The sequence below is a fragment of the Lepidochelys olivacea genome (assembly GCF_965140295.1).
Source record: "Lepidochelys olivacea isolate rLepOli2 genome assembly, chromosome: 6".
NCBI lineage: Eukaryota > Metazoa > Chordata > Testudines > Cheloniidae > Lepidochelys > Lepidochelys olivacea.
In genome coordinates, this window is record NC_140416.1 from 84,618,946 (window position 1) to 84,634,157 (window position 15,212).

The following is a 15,212-nucleotide window of genomic DNA, read 5'->3' on the forward strand; positions in this document are numbered from 1 at the left end:
TAAAATATGCAGATAAGCTATATAACAAACAACTACAATTTAAATGTGAATATCAAAAAGTTACAATTAAAATATATTCTTTTTTCCTCAGTGCTCCTCAATGACTCTTATGAAAATCTCAGTTCTTTCATTCACCGTGGGATCTTATACACAGAACAGTGTCAGTGGTCACTAGCAATCTGTGACTTTGAAAGTGCTCTAGCTCTGGACAGGTGATTGGACTTTTAATATAGATTGTGTACACTTCGAATTAGCTAAGGCGGAAAGTTATGTTCATTTCTCTCAATCTATGTCTGTCATCTAAGTACTGCTATGGCCCCCCATCAGTGTAGACTTACAAACATTTATGAATTTATCCTTTATGAAACAGGAAAGCATTATTATTATTCCTATGTTAGAGATTGGGAACTGAGCAGTAGAGAGATTGAGTGGGATTTTCAAAAGCGTCTAAGTGCCTTAAGGGAACCTTTTGAAAATTCCGCCCTCATTGACTTGCCAGAGATCACATGAGAATTCTGTGCCACAGCTGGAAATGAATAGGGTCTCCTGCATCTCAGTGCAGTGCCTTAAGCACAATACACCTCTATCCTGATATAACGCGATCCAATATAATATGAATTCAGATATAACGCAGTAAAGCATTTCCCCTCCTCCCCTTCCCAGGCTTGTGCAAGCCTAGCAGGGAGGGGGGAGAAGCAGAGTGGCGGCGGTGAGCTCAGGGGGGGAGGCAGTGGAGCGGAGGTGAGCTGGGGCGGGGGGGGGGTCGCAGGGAGGGCCACAGCAAGTAACCTGGGGGTGGGGGGCAGTGGGAGCAGAGGAACTGCTCCGCACCCCAGCTCACCTTTGCTCCGCCCCCTCCCCCGAGCATGCCGCCACTCCGCTTCTCCCTCCCTCCCAGGCTTGCTGCACCAAACAGCTGAGTCGTGGCAAGCCTGGGAGGGAGGGAGGGAGTGGGAAGAAGCGGAGCAGTGGCAGTGTGCTCAGGGGAGGAGGCGGAGCGGAAGTGAGCTGGGGTGAGGTAGGGAGCTGCCGGTGGGTGCTCTGCACCAGCCAATTTTTCTCCGTGGGTGCTCCACGGTTGGAGCACCCATGGAGTTGGTGCCTATGGAGGCAGCGTGTCTGGCTCAGACATGCTGCTGTAAGCGGCGTGTTAAGGGCTGGGGCCGGGGGGGGGTTGGATAAGGGGCAGAGGGTCTCGGAGGGCGGTCAGGGGACAGGGCGGGTTGGATGGGTCGGGGGTTCTGAGGGGTCAGTCAGGGGGTGGGAAGTAGGTGGGGGTCGGATGGGGCGGGGCCAGGCTGTTTGGGGAGGCACAGCCTCCCCTACCCGGCCCTCCATAGCAAGTTCGATATAACGCAGTTTCACATATAACGCGGAAAGATTTTTTGGCTCCCGAGGACCGCATTATATCGGGGTATAGGTGTATTATCCTTCCTCTTATTTGTTGGAAAACTATAAGTATTTTTGCAGCCCACCATCTCCCACAATTCTGGACATCTGAGCTGTTCACCTCTGTCGGCAGCTTCGCAGAGACAGATCAATGTTTTGGCTCCACATCCCTCTGCTCCTGCTTGCTGCCAGATTCTCTGGGTCCATGCCAACAGACAGTGGCAGTTTGTTGCTTCTGCTCTTACTTTGCAATTTGAACTGTTTCTGCCCAGCTTTTGGGCAGTGATGACAGCATTCTCCCTCTCCAACATTCCTTCCCTCCCTGGGGCAATTAACTCTTCAGGGATTTAACCCTCTCTGAGCCTCCGCTTCAGTGTCTCACTGCTGGCTCCTCTGTCCCTTGCAGGTGTGGTGAGTAGCCAAGAAAGCATAGGGTTAAATCCAAACAGTGCTCTGTTTGTGAGGCAGGCTCTAGGATGAGTGGTGCCCACCCTACACCTGGCCTTCTGTCCCTATCTCTGTTAGGATTCAGGGCTACGAGTCAGACAGACAGGGTCCCCAACTCATCAGGCAGCCCTGACTCCACTGCAGGAAAATGGACCAGGAACCCCAGTGCAGAGTAGGGAGAAGCTCTAAAAGGAAGGAGGACCCAGACCATTCGACAAAGGGGGTAAGTCCCAAGGGACCACTGCAGAACAAAGAGGGGAGTCTATGGGTCCACAGATGCCACCAAGTCTTAAAGTGGGTCCCAAGCATCTTGAGGAAAGAAGCAGGCCTTCTAGTCAGCCTCACTCCCTCCCAAGATGACCTGGAAGGCCCTGACTGAGGAGTTTTCCCCTCCCAGGGGGTTGGACACAGTGGGGAGGATTCTGAGACTGACTTCTTGAAAGGGCTCCAGGCACTAAGGAAGGCAAACAGCAAAAGGTCTCCTCAGAGCTGCAGCAGGGCTTTGTAGCAGAGCGAAGACTCACTGGTGCGGCACCTCCTGCTGGTTGTTTGGGAATTAGCTCATCCAGCATGTGAAGCGCCTCTTGGTGGCTGGTGTCTCGCCCTTTCAGGCCTCCTGGACCCCGGTGCCCCTTTCCTCAGGGTTCTGCCCCCCCCCAGCAGTCCCCATGCTCTGGGTCTCCCCTACCAGGGGATCCCCCAACCCTCTACACCTACCCTGCCTCAGTGGCTACTGCCAGTCATCTATTGTAGCCCCCCTTATTGGGGCAAACTGCAGTCTGTAATGGCCACCCATCATCGGTAAGGGGGTTGCACCAGCTGCCTCTGCCTATTCCTGGGCTGCACCTCCCAGTCGCAGTACCTGTGTAGGCCTTTATCAAAGCCTCAGCCTGGGGAGTTGCCAGGCTGGAGCTGAGCTGAACTCCGCTCCGCTCCCAGGCAGCTAGGTCCTTCTCTTTCCATGGCTAGAGAGAGACTAACCCAGCTCCTCGCTGAGCCCATATAACAGGGCCAAGTATGGCCTGATCAGGACGTGGCCCCAGCTGTGGCTGCTTCCCCAATCAGCCTAGCGTTTTTCTACCAGAGTGGGGTAACTGCCTTGCTACAGGCTTCTACAATCCCAAAGTGTGCAAAAAAGTTTAAAAAAAAATTTAAAAGGAACAAAAGGGAAAGAAAAAGCACAAAAAGTCAGGAAGTATGAGTCCTGTCTCCTCTTCCTCCTTATTCTCCACCACAGAGGGTAAGCTGTCTGGCTCTGAATTGAAACAGGATGGTGGGGGGGGGGGGAATGCAGGAAAGATTCCCCCCCCCCCCCAAGAAATGTCAAACTATATGCAACCAGATTGTTTCCAGGATTCACATGCAACCTGGATAAGCCTGAGTAAGTTTCTCCCCTCAAAATTTCCCCCTGAGTCAGCAATACTCCTTCTTCAGGGAAGTGATTAGTGATGAATGGAACAAGCCTGTTAAGAAATTAACAAGAGTGACCTCAGGCTATATAACATTCAAGAACCAAAAGGCTCTGTTGCTAGTTACCAAAGGTGGATGCCACTGTAGCATCCTTCACCAGGGATATGGTTATTCCCTCAGAGGAGGAGATCTGCTCTAAGGACTCCATGGCTAGAAAGATGGAGCCTACTCTCAGAAAGCCTCTTCCACCACTCTCTAAGCATCCCTTGCAGTTATATACACTGGGTTCTACTATATCTTTTTCGTGGTGCAGAAATGCATGGGATGGGGGCGGGGGTAGGGAAGTAGTATCAGAGCTATTGCTGACCTCAAAAGGCTTAATTAGTGGATGAAGAAAATGAAGTTTCAGATAGAGGCACTGGCCTCTGTGGTGTCATCCCTGTCTCAGTGGGATTTCTTGACTTCGGTAGATCTAACAGATGCATATCTCCATCAGATCATGTCACTGCATACTTCTGAGGTTTGCTTATGGTAAAAAATGTTGCGAGTACTGAACACTTCCGTTCAGCCTGTCCTGGGCTCCGCCAGTTTTTTTATGAAAGATGTTTGCAGTGATAGTAGCCAGACTCAGGTGGTAGACCCACCTGTACCCTTTCCTGGATGACATTCTGTTCTGAGCTCCGTTGCAATTAGCAGCACAACTTGTCACATGTTGGAAGTTGAATCTCCTCCTGGAAAATGGCTTCATCATCAGTACCAAGAAAAGCTCCCTAGTTTCATTCACCAGAGTAACCCATCTGGGGATGGAAATAGACACCTTGGTAGCAAGATCTACCCATCATTAGAAAGATTTCAGAAAACCTAGGATTTTATCATCTTGCTCCAGAGCTGTAGGGGACCTACCATAGCATTATGACTCCAATTGCTAGGTCTCCGGGTGTCATGCACAGGAATCATTCAGATCAGGCAATGCAGAAAGGCAGAGTCCAAGTACCAACTAGCAGACAATGGCTTGTTGCTCAGACAAGGCTAGAAAGGAAGCAGGAAGTTTATATATGGTCACCAACCAATCCGGGTCAAGATCATGTGGCCAGTCAGGAAGCAGGTTACAGAATCCTGATAGCTGGCCCACCTAAGTCTGTGAATTCCCTGATAATTGGATGAGTTGGCAGGGCACAACAGCCAAGACTGCTTCCCCAGTGGATCTAGGTTCAGGACCAGGGTTTGAGACCACATCCTGCACCACATAGTAGGCATTCTGTTCAACAGGATTAAGATGGACATCATTGTGTGCTTTGAAAAAAGTGAACTGGGTATAAACATGTATTAGTTATAGTTGATTACGCCATCTGCTATCCCAAAGAAATCCCACTGCATACCCCCAATGCAAAGACTATTGCAGTGGAACTGCTAATTGTCTTTGCCAAAGAAGGGATATTTAAGAAGATCCTCATTGATCAAGGCACCAACTTTACATCTCAGCTGCAGAAGGAGGTGTGTGGTCTCCTAAAAATAAAGATTATGTACCTCTGATTATCATCCGCAAGTGCTGGTTGAACGATTCAGCTAGATCCTGAAAAAGATGTTAAAGAAGTTTATTGCTCAGGATCCCCTATTATTTGATGTTTGAGAAGTTCCACAGTCATCTACTGGGTTCTTCCCATTTGAACTCTTATATGGGAGACAACCCCTGGGAATTCTTTACCTGGTGCATGAGATATGGGAGGAGCAGCCTCCTAGCATGGAGAATATTCTATAGTACATTCTGGGAGAGGCCTGAAACCCTTCGGACCTTTGCCAAAGAAAACTTACGCAGTACTTAATGGACCCAGGAACAAGCCTATAACAAAGGAATGCATATTTAAGCTGGGTGATTGGGTACTTCTACTCCTGAATGAAGAGTCCAAGTTACTTGCTAAATGGCAAGGGCCATATGAAGTAGTCCACCAAATTGGGCCAGTTAACTACTAAATCAGGCAGCCTGATAAGAGGAACCTAACCCAGGTCTACCGTATTAACCTTCTGAAAACATGGAAGGAGAGGGAGAGCTCTTTATCACTCTTTATCCCCATGAGCCTGAGCTGGGGCCTCAAGTGATCCACCTCACTGATCCCAGACCCTATGTAGATGGGGGAACACCTCTGCCTGGAACAGAGGGTACAGGTAAGAAGCCTAGTAAAATCTTAACAGTGTTCATCTTCCAGCTGGGGCGGACTCATTTCATGCAACACCATATCCAGACAGAGCCTGGGAGAACCCATGGCTGCTCTCCCCAGAAATTCATGAGGCTGTGTGGCAAAAGGTCCAAGCAATGTTGGAACCAGAGATCACTGAAGAATCCCTCAGCAGCTATACCAAAGCTTGATGGCTGGACAGCATTATGTGGTTTTGTATAGACTTTAGAAAGGTCAGTTCTGTCTCCAAATTTGATGCCTATCCCATGCTCTGAGTTGATGAAATAATACACCAACTGGGTGAGGCCTGATATATCACCTCGTTAGACCTAACCAAGGGATGCTGGCAGATCCCACTCCACCAGAATCATGGGAGAAAAATGCCTTTGCCACGCCATTTGGCCTAAGTGATTTTAGGACTATGCTTTTGGCCTCCATGGTGCCCCAAAAATGTTTCAGTTGCTCATGGATCAGTTTCTTCAACCACCTGGCTTATATGTAGCAGCCTATTTAGATGATGTGGACATCCACAGCTGAGATTGGAAGGAGCATCTAGGTCAAGTCGCCTCTGTACTTCGGTTCCTATGGGAGGCTGGGCTAACTGCAAACCCAGCCAAGTCTAAGATTGGAAAAGAAGAGACCACCTACCTAGGATATACTTTTGGGAAAGGACCAGATCCAGCCTCTTGTGGACAAAGTCCAGGCTTCAAAGCATGCCCTATCCCAACCATGAAGAAACAAGTCCAGAGATTTTTGGTACTGTCAGGTTACTACTGCCGATTTGTACCAAGTTTTCGATGTTAGCAGCCCACCTCACAGATCTAATTAGGACAGTAGCCCCAAGAAGGTTCACTGGTCAGAGGCCTATGAAAAAGCCTTTTAGAAGTTGAAAAACCACATCTTCAAAGAGCCTGCCTTGCTCAATGTTGACTTCTTCAAAAGAATTCATTTTGCAAATCGATGCCTCAGAAGTGAGACAAAGAAAATGTTGGCCCAGGAAACAAATGGAGAGGAACTTTTTGTACTCTATCTGAACTGTGAGCACAGAGTGAGAAGAGCTCACCAAAATGCTGATTTTTTTTATTCCCCCCCGCACCCCCTCCCCGAGTTGGGGGCAGTGGAGATAGTCTGCTGGCTCTGGTTCTCCAGGTACCATCTGGAGTGGGAGGGTATGCAATGTGGTATACAAACTCCATACTGGACAACCAGGGGCTAAGGAGCTGCTCTGGGCCTAGGCAGTTCAGTCCTATCACACTTGTAAGGCATGCATAGATTGGAGGAAGAGCTTAAAAGGGGAACAGAGTAGCTCACTTGTTGGCAGACAAGGGAAGACAGACCTTCAGCCTTTCTCAGCTCCTGAGGAAAGGGCTAACTGAAGGCAGGAGCTTCCCAGATGACCACTTGCCTGAAGGCCACTCCCTGAGGGAAGGAAGGGCCAGATTCTGACGCATCCTGAGAGGGAATCATTCCCCTCTATTTCGTATTAATTCCCCTTGCTTTTTGTTCATGGACTACCCTGGAAAGAGAGAGACTTTAAAGTGACCTGACTGGAGGGCCAAGTCACAGGAAGAGGCAGTCCACCACAGAGGCAGAGGAGGCATCGGCAGAAGACACCCAGTAAGGAGTGAGCTGCTATGCCATGCCCAGCCACAAGGAGGTGCTGGTGGTGAGTCAGCCCATTCACAATACCCCAGGTGGGGCAGTGGCACTTCATGGTCTATGACATCAAAGGCATCTGATAAAATAACATAAGAATGGAGACATGGTGGCAAAAAATCAACAACCAAAGAAACTAATGAACCCTCTGTACTAAATTCAGCCTTTAAACCAGACAGACAGGGATCTAGGAGAAAGTCAGAGGAATGCTGATGAAACTGGACTTGCATATCACAGACTTCTAATAAACATCCACCAAAAAAGGTGCAGTCCGTGTTTTGGAGAAGTCACTAATCATGCATATATACAGCTACCAGTGTTCAAGGGAATTAAAAAGGGAATTAGTAATGCATTTGATGTGTGTTATGCAAGCAGATAGGTGTAACTCAAAGCCTACCTTTTGACTACTTACAGATGTGTTTTTATAATACTATAGTAATTAGATGAAACATGTTGTATTGGACATTGATGTATACATCCAAGTGTTTCATATTGTATGACAAAATGAAAAATAAGATCATCTTTATTCTTTTTTAGTGGTATTGCCTTGGCGTACATAAATATTGGCTTGATATTACTGTTACATCTGGAGCATTACTATGAAGCTATTCGGCAGTTCTCTAAAGCCATTGAAGTTGACCCAACAAATATTAGCGCTTATATATGTAGAGCTCAAGCATATCATCAGGTATTTTATCCTTTTTGGTCTTTTATATCATTATAACACTACTTTTACATTTTATAGTTGCTATGAAAAGCATTTTAATAGATATTTATGCCCTGGTCCTTCAAAGACTTACATACATGCTTAACTTTGTGGACAATAAGTACCCATATTGATTTCTATGGGACTACTTGCAATGCATAAAAAGCACATATGTGAATCTTTGTAGGGTTGGGATCAAAGGCAATAACAGATAATCCCATCTGTAGTAATTGTAGTTTTAAAGACTTCCTCCATGAGCTGTATTTAGAGCTCTGTATTTAGAGCTCTATGGGCTTTTTAGGGCCTTACCTTGCCATCTATCAGTCCTCAAAAAGTGGAATGGATAAAATAATAGTAGTAAGAGGTAAGATTAATAGATAAGCTTTTGTAAAATATTATAAAAGCAGTTTAGGAAGTTTGCATGTTTGTATCTTTTGTCAGGATTAAGGATCTCTGTGCTGTTTGGCATTTGTTTTAGTGTCACCATTAGATGTAGGGAGAATAGAAAATCCTGAAATTGGGTGTTGGTAGATAAGTGAAGCAGAAGCTGATTAGCAAATATTTTATTTTAAAATGTATTTATTCATGATGTGCAAGTCACTGTGTGTATTCTACTATTATTTAAAACCTAAAGAAAAGGACAGTGTAGCCATTAATTTACATATTTTATTACAAAGAAATCTCTTGTGGAGAAGAATATACTCAATGGGGTAGAAAAAGTGATTAGAGAGTATGTAGGAGTAACTGAATTTTTTTTTTTAATAACAGCTGCACAATTTACAGCGTGCATTAAGAGATATAAATCGAGCCATTCATCTTTATCCAACTGAATCCTATTTATGCATAATAAGGTAGGAAAGTTATCATTAGAACTTAACAAGTATTCCACTTTACAACTGTTTTCAACAACAGTAGGCTTGTTTAGTAGATGTGTTAATATAGCTGATATTTTTAGTGTGTTTCAATGTAGAAAAGTATGGGTAATGGTAATATCCTTTACAAATTATATCCATGTAGTAGCAAAAGGGCTTTGGAGCCCGGAGCTGGAGCGCGGAGCATATCCGGAGCAGTGGAGCTGCAGGTTTTTGCCTGGAGCTGGAGCGGAGCCGGAGCACAGCTCCAAAGCTCTGAGTAGCACCTCATTGGTGTTACCTCTGGGATGGAGAGAAGGATCCAGCATGATATACAGGCTGCTGCGTGATAAAGTACATGCAAGGTCTGGGGACGGGGGAGTGTGAATATGGACAGTGACAACAGAGCACACCTATACTCTTCTAAATTCATATTTTAAATGTCCATTAAGAGTGGATAAATATTTCAGTGTCCTATCTGAAGAAATGACACAGTAAAATAAGGGTGAAGTGCTGAGTCCAGCCTTTCCCCTAGGCTTGAACCTATGAGTTCAGAGAGAGTAAATATTTCAAACCTGATATTTAGCTGTTCTCTCCAGCTTAGCCTAAAAGCTCCATTTCAGTGTAGCTTCACTCATTTTCTCTGTAAATCTGTTTCTCTCTTCAGAGAAAATAATTTTGCTAAAGATCTTCCCTCTCCTAGTCTCAGGATTCTACCACCATTTGTTCTTTCTCCTTTTCTGGTCTTTATTTGGTCTCAAAAGTCAAATCTGAGCTTCCCAAACTGTTCGTGAATGTCCTTAGTATTTTCTGCATAGTTGGTGGTTTTTTTACAAGCTTCTTAAGGCTTGTCTAGAACCAATGTACCATTTGGCATATCTAAATCCTGCCTGTCACTTCAGGCACATGCAGTTTGAGAAACTCTCCTTTGGCTGGTGTGGATTTCCAAAACTCTGTGAAAACTGACGTATTGACTAATGAATCCATATAGTTCCTTAAGTATGCATAAAATACATTTTTAATCATGAACTAATTCCTTCACTCCACTCCTCCCAAATTAGTGAAAGGTACCACTCCTTACTAAGTCAAACAGATAAGCCAGTTTTCATCTGAGAGGAACCAAATAAACTGTAGAAAATGTTTAAGAAGTGAGAACATCTCATTGTCATCTCATCTCAGTGCAGAAGGCCAACTCAATGCTCTATGCATCAATTAAAACTCACATTAAGGACTTAAAGTGAGGCTGTACTCTAAATAGTGAATATATAAAAATGTTGCCTTAATCAATATTCCTTGTGTGCATGTCAAGTCCTCTCTGCTTACTTTAGGAACAACAATAAGTTTTTACTGCTTTTTGCTCTTATCAGTACTATAGAGCCGCAACAAACTTAAGAAAGAATGGGCGAAAAGTTCATCCTTCTTGTTCATCATCAAAAGAGTTTACTAAGTTTCAGTCAGTCCCACCTCTGTTACCGCAATACCAAGAATGGGGTGGTGCAGGTATCTCTGAAGGCCTGATTTGGCTTGCAAGTACATTTACTACTAATGGTGATGCATGGGAAAGCAAGAAACCTAGCTTGGCCTTCAGAATCAGATTGAATTTACCTACAACCACTCTATGGTAAAACAACATTGATTTTAGAAATAGCATTATTAACAATATTTACATGGTTCTAGAGATAGTGTGTGTGTGCTATTAGCTGTGGAGCCCACAGAAAATGTGTTTTTGTGAGCTTTGCCATTTGAATAGCTATGCATTTTTAAAATTTCTTGGTGATAGTGTTTTAAAAAAGTATGTTCAGAAGGAACAAGAGGAAAAACCTGGATGGTATTCCTTTGAAGATGTGATTCTTACTAGAAACTTTAGACTTTTACTTACTCCTGCACTATTTGTACTTTTAAAATACTGCTTAAATAAGAAATCTTAGCCTGAAAAAATGGTTTTACAGTGACAAATTACATACAACAAAAATTTGTTTTGTTACAGGGGACAATATTTAATTGAGATGGAGGATTATAAACTTGCAAGCTTCTGTATTCTTCAAGTATCAGAAATGGGTGAAGGTAAAATCAGTTTAATTGTCTAGGTTCTTATTAACCATAGTATCTGAGCCCTAACGTAAGGAGTAATTTAACTACTGTAATTTATTATAAGGAACTCTGACACTTCCTTATGTTGCTTGCAATTCTTTCACTTACCTTTCTTTACTTGTGCTGTTTATGTTTATATTTTGACTTATAAATAAGGCTACGTTTTAGTAACGTTTTAGTAAAAGTAATGGACAAGTCATGGGCAGTAAATAAAAATTCACGGCCCGTGACCTGTCCATGACTTGTACTATATACTCCTAACTAAATCTTGGGGTGGGGGCAGCCCGAGAGTGCCAGGGTTGCTTGGGTAGGGGGTGTCACAGGTACCTGGGTTTGGCCCAGGACCGCCGCTGGTGCTGCGGGGGGAGGAGGGGAGGCTGTGCGCCACTGCCCAGGAAACCCGCAGGCACTGGTGGGGGGGAGGGTTGGTGGAGCTGGCAGGCTCCCTACCTGGCTCTGCACCTCCCTAGAAGCAGTGACATCCCCCTCCCTCAGCTCCTAGATGGAGGCGCGGCCAGGCAGCTCTGCTCATTGCCTCCACCCTGAGCGCCGACTCTGCAGCTCCCATTAGCCAGGAACCATAGCCAATGGAAGCTGCAGGGGCGGTGCCTGCAAGTGGAGGCAGCGCGCTGAGCCCCCTGGCTACGCCTTTGCCCAGGAGCCGAGGGAAGTCACCGCTTCCAGGGAGCCCCTGAGGTAAGCGCCGCCCAGAGCCCTCACCCCCTCCCGCATCCTAACCCCCAGCCCTGGGCTCCATCCCACACCCAAACTCCTACTGCTGCTGGGGGAGGCGGGTGCAGTGGCCCAAGACTGCCCCAGCAGCAGCCAGTGCGGCTGGCTCAGGGGCTGCCTGAGCTGCTCAAGCAGCCCCCAGGCAGCCGCACTGGCCACTGCAGAAGTCCTGGGCCTCCGTGACAAATTTGCAGCTTTACTTATAAATATTGGTAATAGAACTTTATGTGGAATTTATTGTAATACATTGTATTTACTTAGGACCTTTCTTACTAAGATATCAAATGGCTTTACAAACATTAAGCTTCATAACACACCTGTAAGGTAAAATACTGCAATGGCTATAGTAACTCTTGTGGGTTGTAATAGTGGTCTCGGAGTGGCAGAACAAGTGCCCCATGCCCTCAGTGGGGACGATTCTATTGCCCCATTGACCCCTCAGCAATGCCTGTGTAGTAGTTTGACGTTGTCTTTTTCCTTTTTTCTTTCTTTGGAGAGGGGAAGTTTGCAGATGCCCATTATTTGACCCTAACTTCATTGCTTACAGTTGAAGTTTTCTACCCCAGGCTTTGATGTGAAAGGATTAAAACTCAATTCTTAAAAAATTGTTTATGTTTTGGTATAGCGGTTAGAGCAAACAACCTTGGAGTCTCATGGATTTTTGAACAATGTAAAGTTTTGTTTATCCTATGAAACTATCTTATATTTAGAACATGCAGTGTGAAATAATATAATATAATGTGACCATTGTTTGTTTGTTTTTCTTATTTTTAGTATCCCTTAAAACCTCTCCTGTTCAGCAAGCACTCGTTCAGTCATTTTGTCAAAATCACAGTAAAGCTATAGAGTGTTTACTTGAGGTTATTGCAAGTCAGCCTGTGCCTTCCATATTTGTTCTGCTAGGAAAAATACAAATGAAAGCCAAGAAAACCAAGGTTAGAAAATTATTTCTAAACTATTTACAATAAAATGCCAAGCAATACAATGTCTTGGTTTCTTGATGCTTTACAGAGTATCTCATTTTATCAAATATTCCCTGCACTTCAATGTTTAAATTACAAAAGGGAATAGTAACACTCTTTTTAGCTTAATGCTCCTGCACTAATGTTCCAGCAAGTGTTACACAGTGTTGTTTAAAACAATGTAAAATTTAGTTTAAAAGAAATAATTATTTAGACTGAAGTTCAGTTAAATTTCATAATGTTGCTTTTTTCAAAACATAATAAGAAAGCAGTGTGCAAATACTGTACTATCTAATGGAGCTAGAGGCAATACAAAAGTTTGGTTGTTTCATATTTGTAGAATGAATGTATAAGAATTTTAAGAGTGATTATAACTAGTCCCTCAGCTTTGTGAATACTGTACTTGCTTCCCATTGTATGTTACCAGTAGAAATATCATACTGTTGGTCCTTTGATCCAAGCAGTTAGACAATAATCACGGCCTTGCAGGGTTATTTTCGTTAGGAGGAGAAATAGATGATACAAGTCAGGCATGTATTTTGGTGCAATCCTGTTTATTTACAAAGAACGTACAGCAAGCCCTGTTTCCTCAAACACACTAGAAACAAACTGTACCTGGCAGTTTCCTTTTTCAGAAATCCTCAAAAGTCTGCCTCTCTAGCAAGTTCTGTGTCCAAGAAGCTCCATCCCTCTGCTTTGTCTCAGGATTATGCTCACAACTGCTTCTCTGGCTTTCTCCTGTATTGCACACACATGCACATAGCTTGCAGAAAGAAAACACTTACATCCTGTGTTTCCACTAGGCAAAACCCCTTGAGCCACATCATCATACAGCCTAGTGCCTTAGGCAGTAGCCTCCATTATTACATCTGTCTCACCACAGAAAAGATGCTTAATGTTTTCCTTATACTTCACCTGAGAGAAAGGTAATTAGCTCATCCATTGGCTTTAACCATGGCTGTGATCGTTTCTGGATCAATGACCCCTTGATGGTAGCCATTAGTAACTTTCAGCATAAGAAAAGGAGTACTCTAGGCATTAGGGATAGAGCCTGAAAACATGCTGTCATGGTTGCAGGTCTATCTGCACCACTGTCCCCTTTCTGGTCTCTCTCAGTGCACCGCCTCAGATGTCAAGCCTTGTGCCTTTACCTCTCCCACAGTGGAATTCTGCAATTCTCCCACTCTTAAAGTGGTCCCTGTGTTACCATATCATTTGTATTGAGCATGCTTGCTGATCAGGTCTGACTGAGTTCTGGCACCTTGGGGAGTATGTGACCAGTGGTATACAGTGACCAAACAGCCTTCTTAAAACCAAAGTATTGTTTATTTTAACAGTAGGAATAAAGCATTTAGAGCGAGAGGATTTTAAAACAACAAACGGTCTATATGCATGTCTGTCCTACCACTCAGATACCATAGAATTTTCTCCAAGGAGAAAGTTCAAGATATGCACCTTAATGCACTCACAACTGCCTTCACCAAACAAGGACACTCCACCAGAGAAGTAGATCGCATCATGTACCAGGCCACTCAAATACCCCAAGAGAACTTACTTCAATTCAGAAATAAAATCCCCTCTGACTGCACACCCAGTTTTCACCTCACACTGGAACCCATACCGGGTATCATCAAACAACTACAACCCATACTTGATGGGACAACCCCCAACCTCTCCAAGATGATCATTAGAAGCAAGCTTTCCTCAGACCAGGACACATCAACTCAAGGTGGCACCAGACACTGCCACAACAACAGATGCAAAACCTGCAGACATATCTCACTGCTATGATGATCCACACCCCCCACAACATGCCTGTCACAGCATGTGGTATACCTCATCCAGTGCACTAAAGGCTCCAATAGCAGCTATGTGGGTGTCGCCAGGCTATCACTACACTCTTGAGTGAACTCACACAGGAAAATGATAGAAGACAAAAACCTCTGGGTGAACACTTTTCACAAAGTGATCACTCTGTATCTGACCTATCAGCCCTCATCCTCAAAGGAAGCCTAAACAACAATTTCAAAAGATGAACAAGATCATAATTTTGCTAATCACTAAAAATCATGGATTTATGGTTTATTAAAACAATCTATAAACCCACTAACAACTGCCCTCAGCTGCATTTTCTCCTTTCCTTCTTATGACTGGAGGGGTGTTAACAAATATTTCAATGGACCATTCAAGGTGAAGTAGCCTGTTAACTACTTATGCTAAACAACCTGTTCAAACCTTGTTTTTAGGAGTGACACTTTGAGTTAGGCTATGGCAGCACTACAGAGCTTACAGTGGCTGCTGTAGCTCTGTTAGTGCAGACACTCTAAGCTGACAGGAGAGAGGTCTCCCCTCAACTTAATTACCCCAGCCCCCACGAGTGGCAGTAGTTTTATGTCCACGGGAGAAGCTCCCCCCGCCAACATAGCACTGTCCACACTGACGCTTAGGTCAATGTAACTTACATTGCTCAGGGGTGGCTTATTCACATCCCTGAGCAACATAACTTAGGGCATGGCTACGCTGGAAACTTCAAAGTGCAGTTGCGGGAGCGCTCCCGCGACAGCGCTTTGAAGTGCGAGTGTGGTCGCGTTCGAGCGCTGGGAGAGAGCTCTCCTAGCGCTCCTGGTAAACCACCTCCACGAGGGGATTAGCTCCGAGTGCTGGGAGCACGGCTCCCAGCGCTCAGAGCCTGTTTACACTAGCGCTTCAAAGCGCTCTGACTTGCTGCACTCAGGGTGGTGATTTTTCACTTTTAACGTGAGCCAGCAAGTTAGAGTGCTATACAATGTAAGTG

General features: G+C 44.8%; 1 protein-coding gene across 1 annotated transcript in view; it reads left to right on the forward strand.

The window, feature by feature from the left end:
• Positions 1 to 15,212, forward strand: part of TTC6 (tetratricopeptide repeat domain 6) — a 132,963-nt gene that overhangs the window by 79,070 nt on the left and 38,681 nt on the right. Inside the window, exons 17-21 of the mRNA XM_084629936.1 lie at positions 92 to 212; positions 7,614 to 7,764; positions 8,551 to 8,633; positions 10,621 to 10,697; positions 12,231 to 12,391. Of these exons, the coding sequence (XP_084486062.1) occupies positions 92 to 212; positions 7,614 to 7,764; positions 8,551 to 8,633; positions 10,621 to 10,697; positions 12,231 to 12,391 (593 nt within the window). The remainder of the gene's footprint in view (positions 1 to 91; positions 213 to 7,613; positions 7,765 to 8,550; positions 8,634 to 10,620; positions 10,698 to 12,230; positions 12,392 to 15,212) is intronic.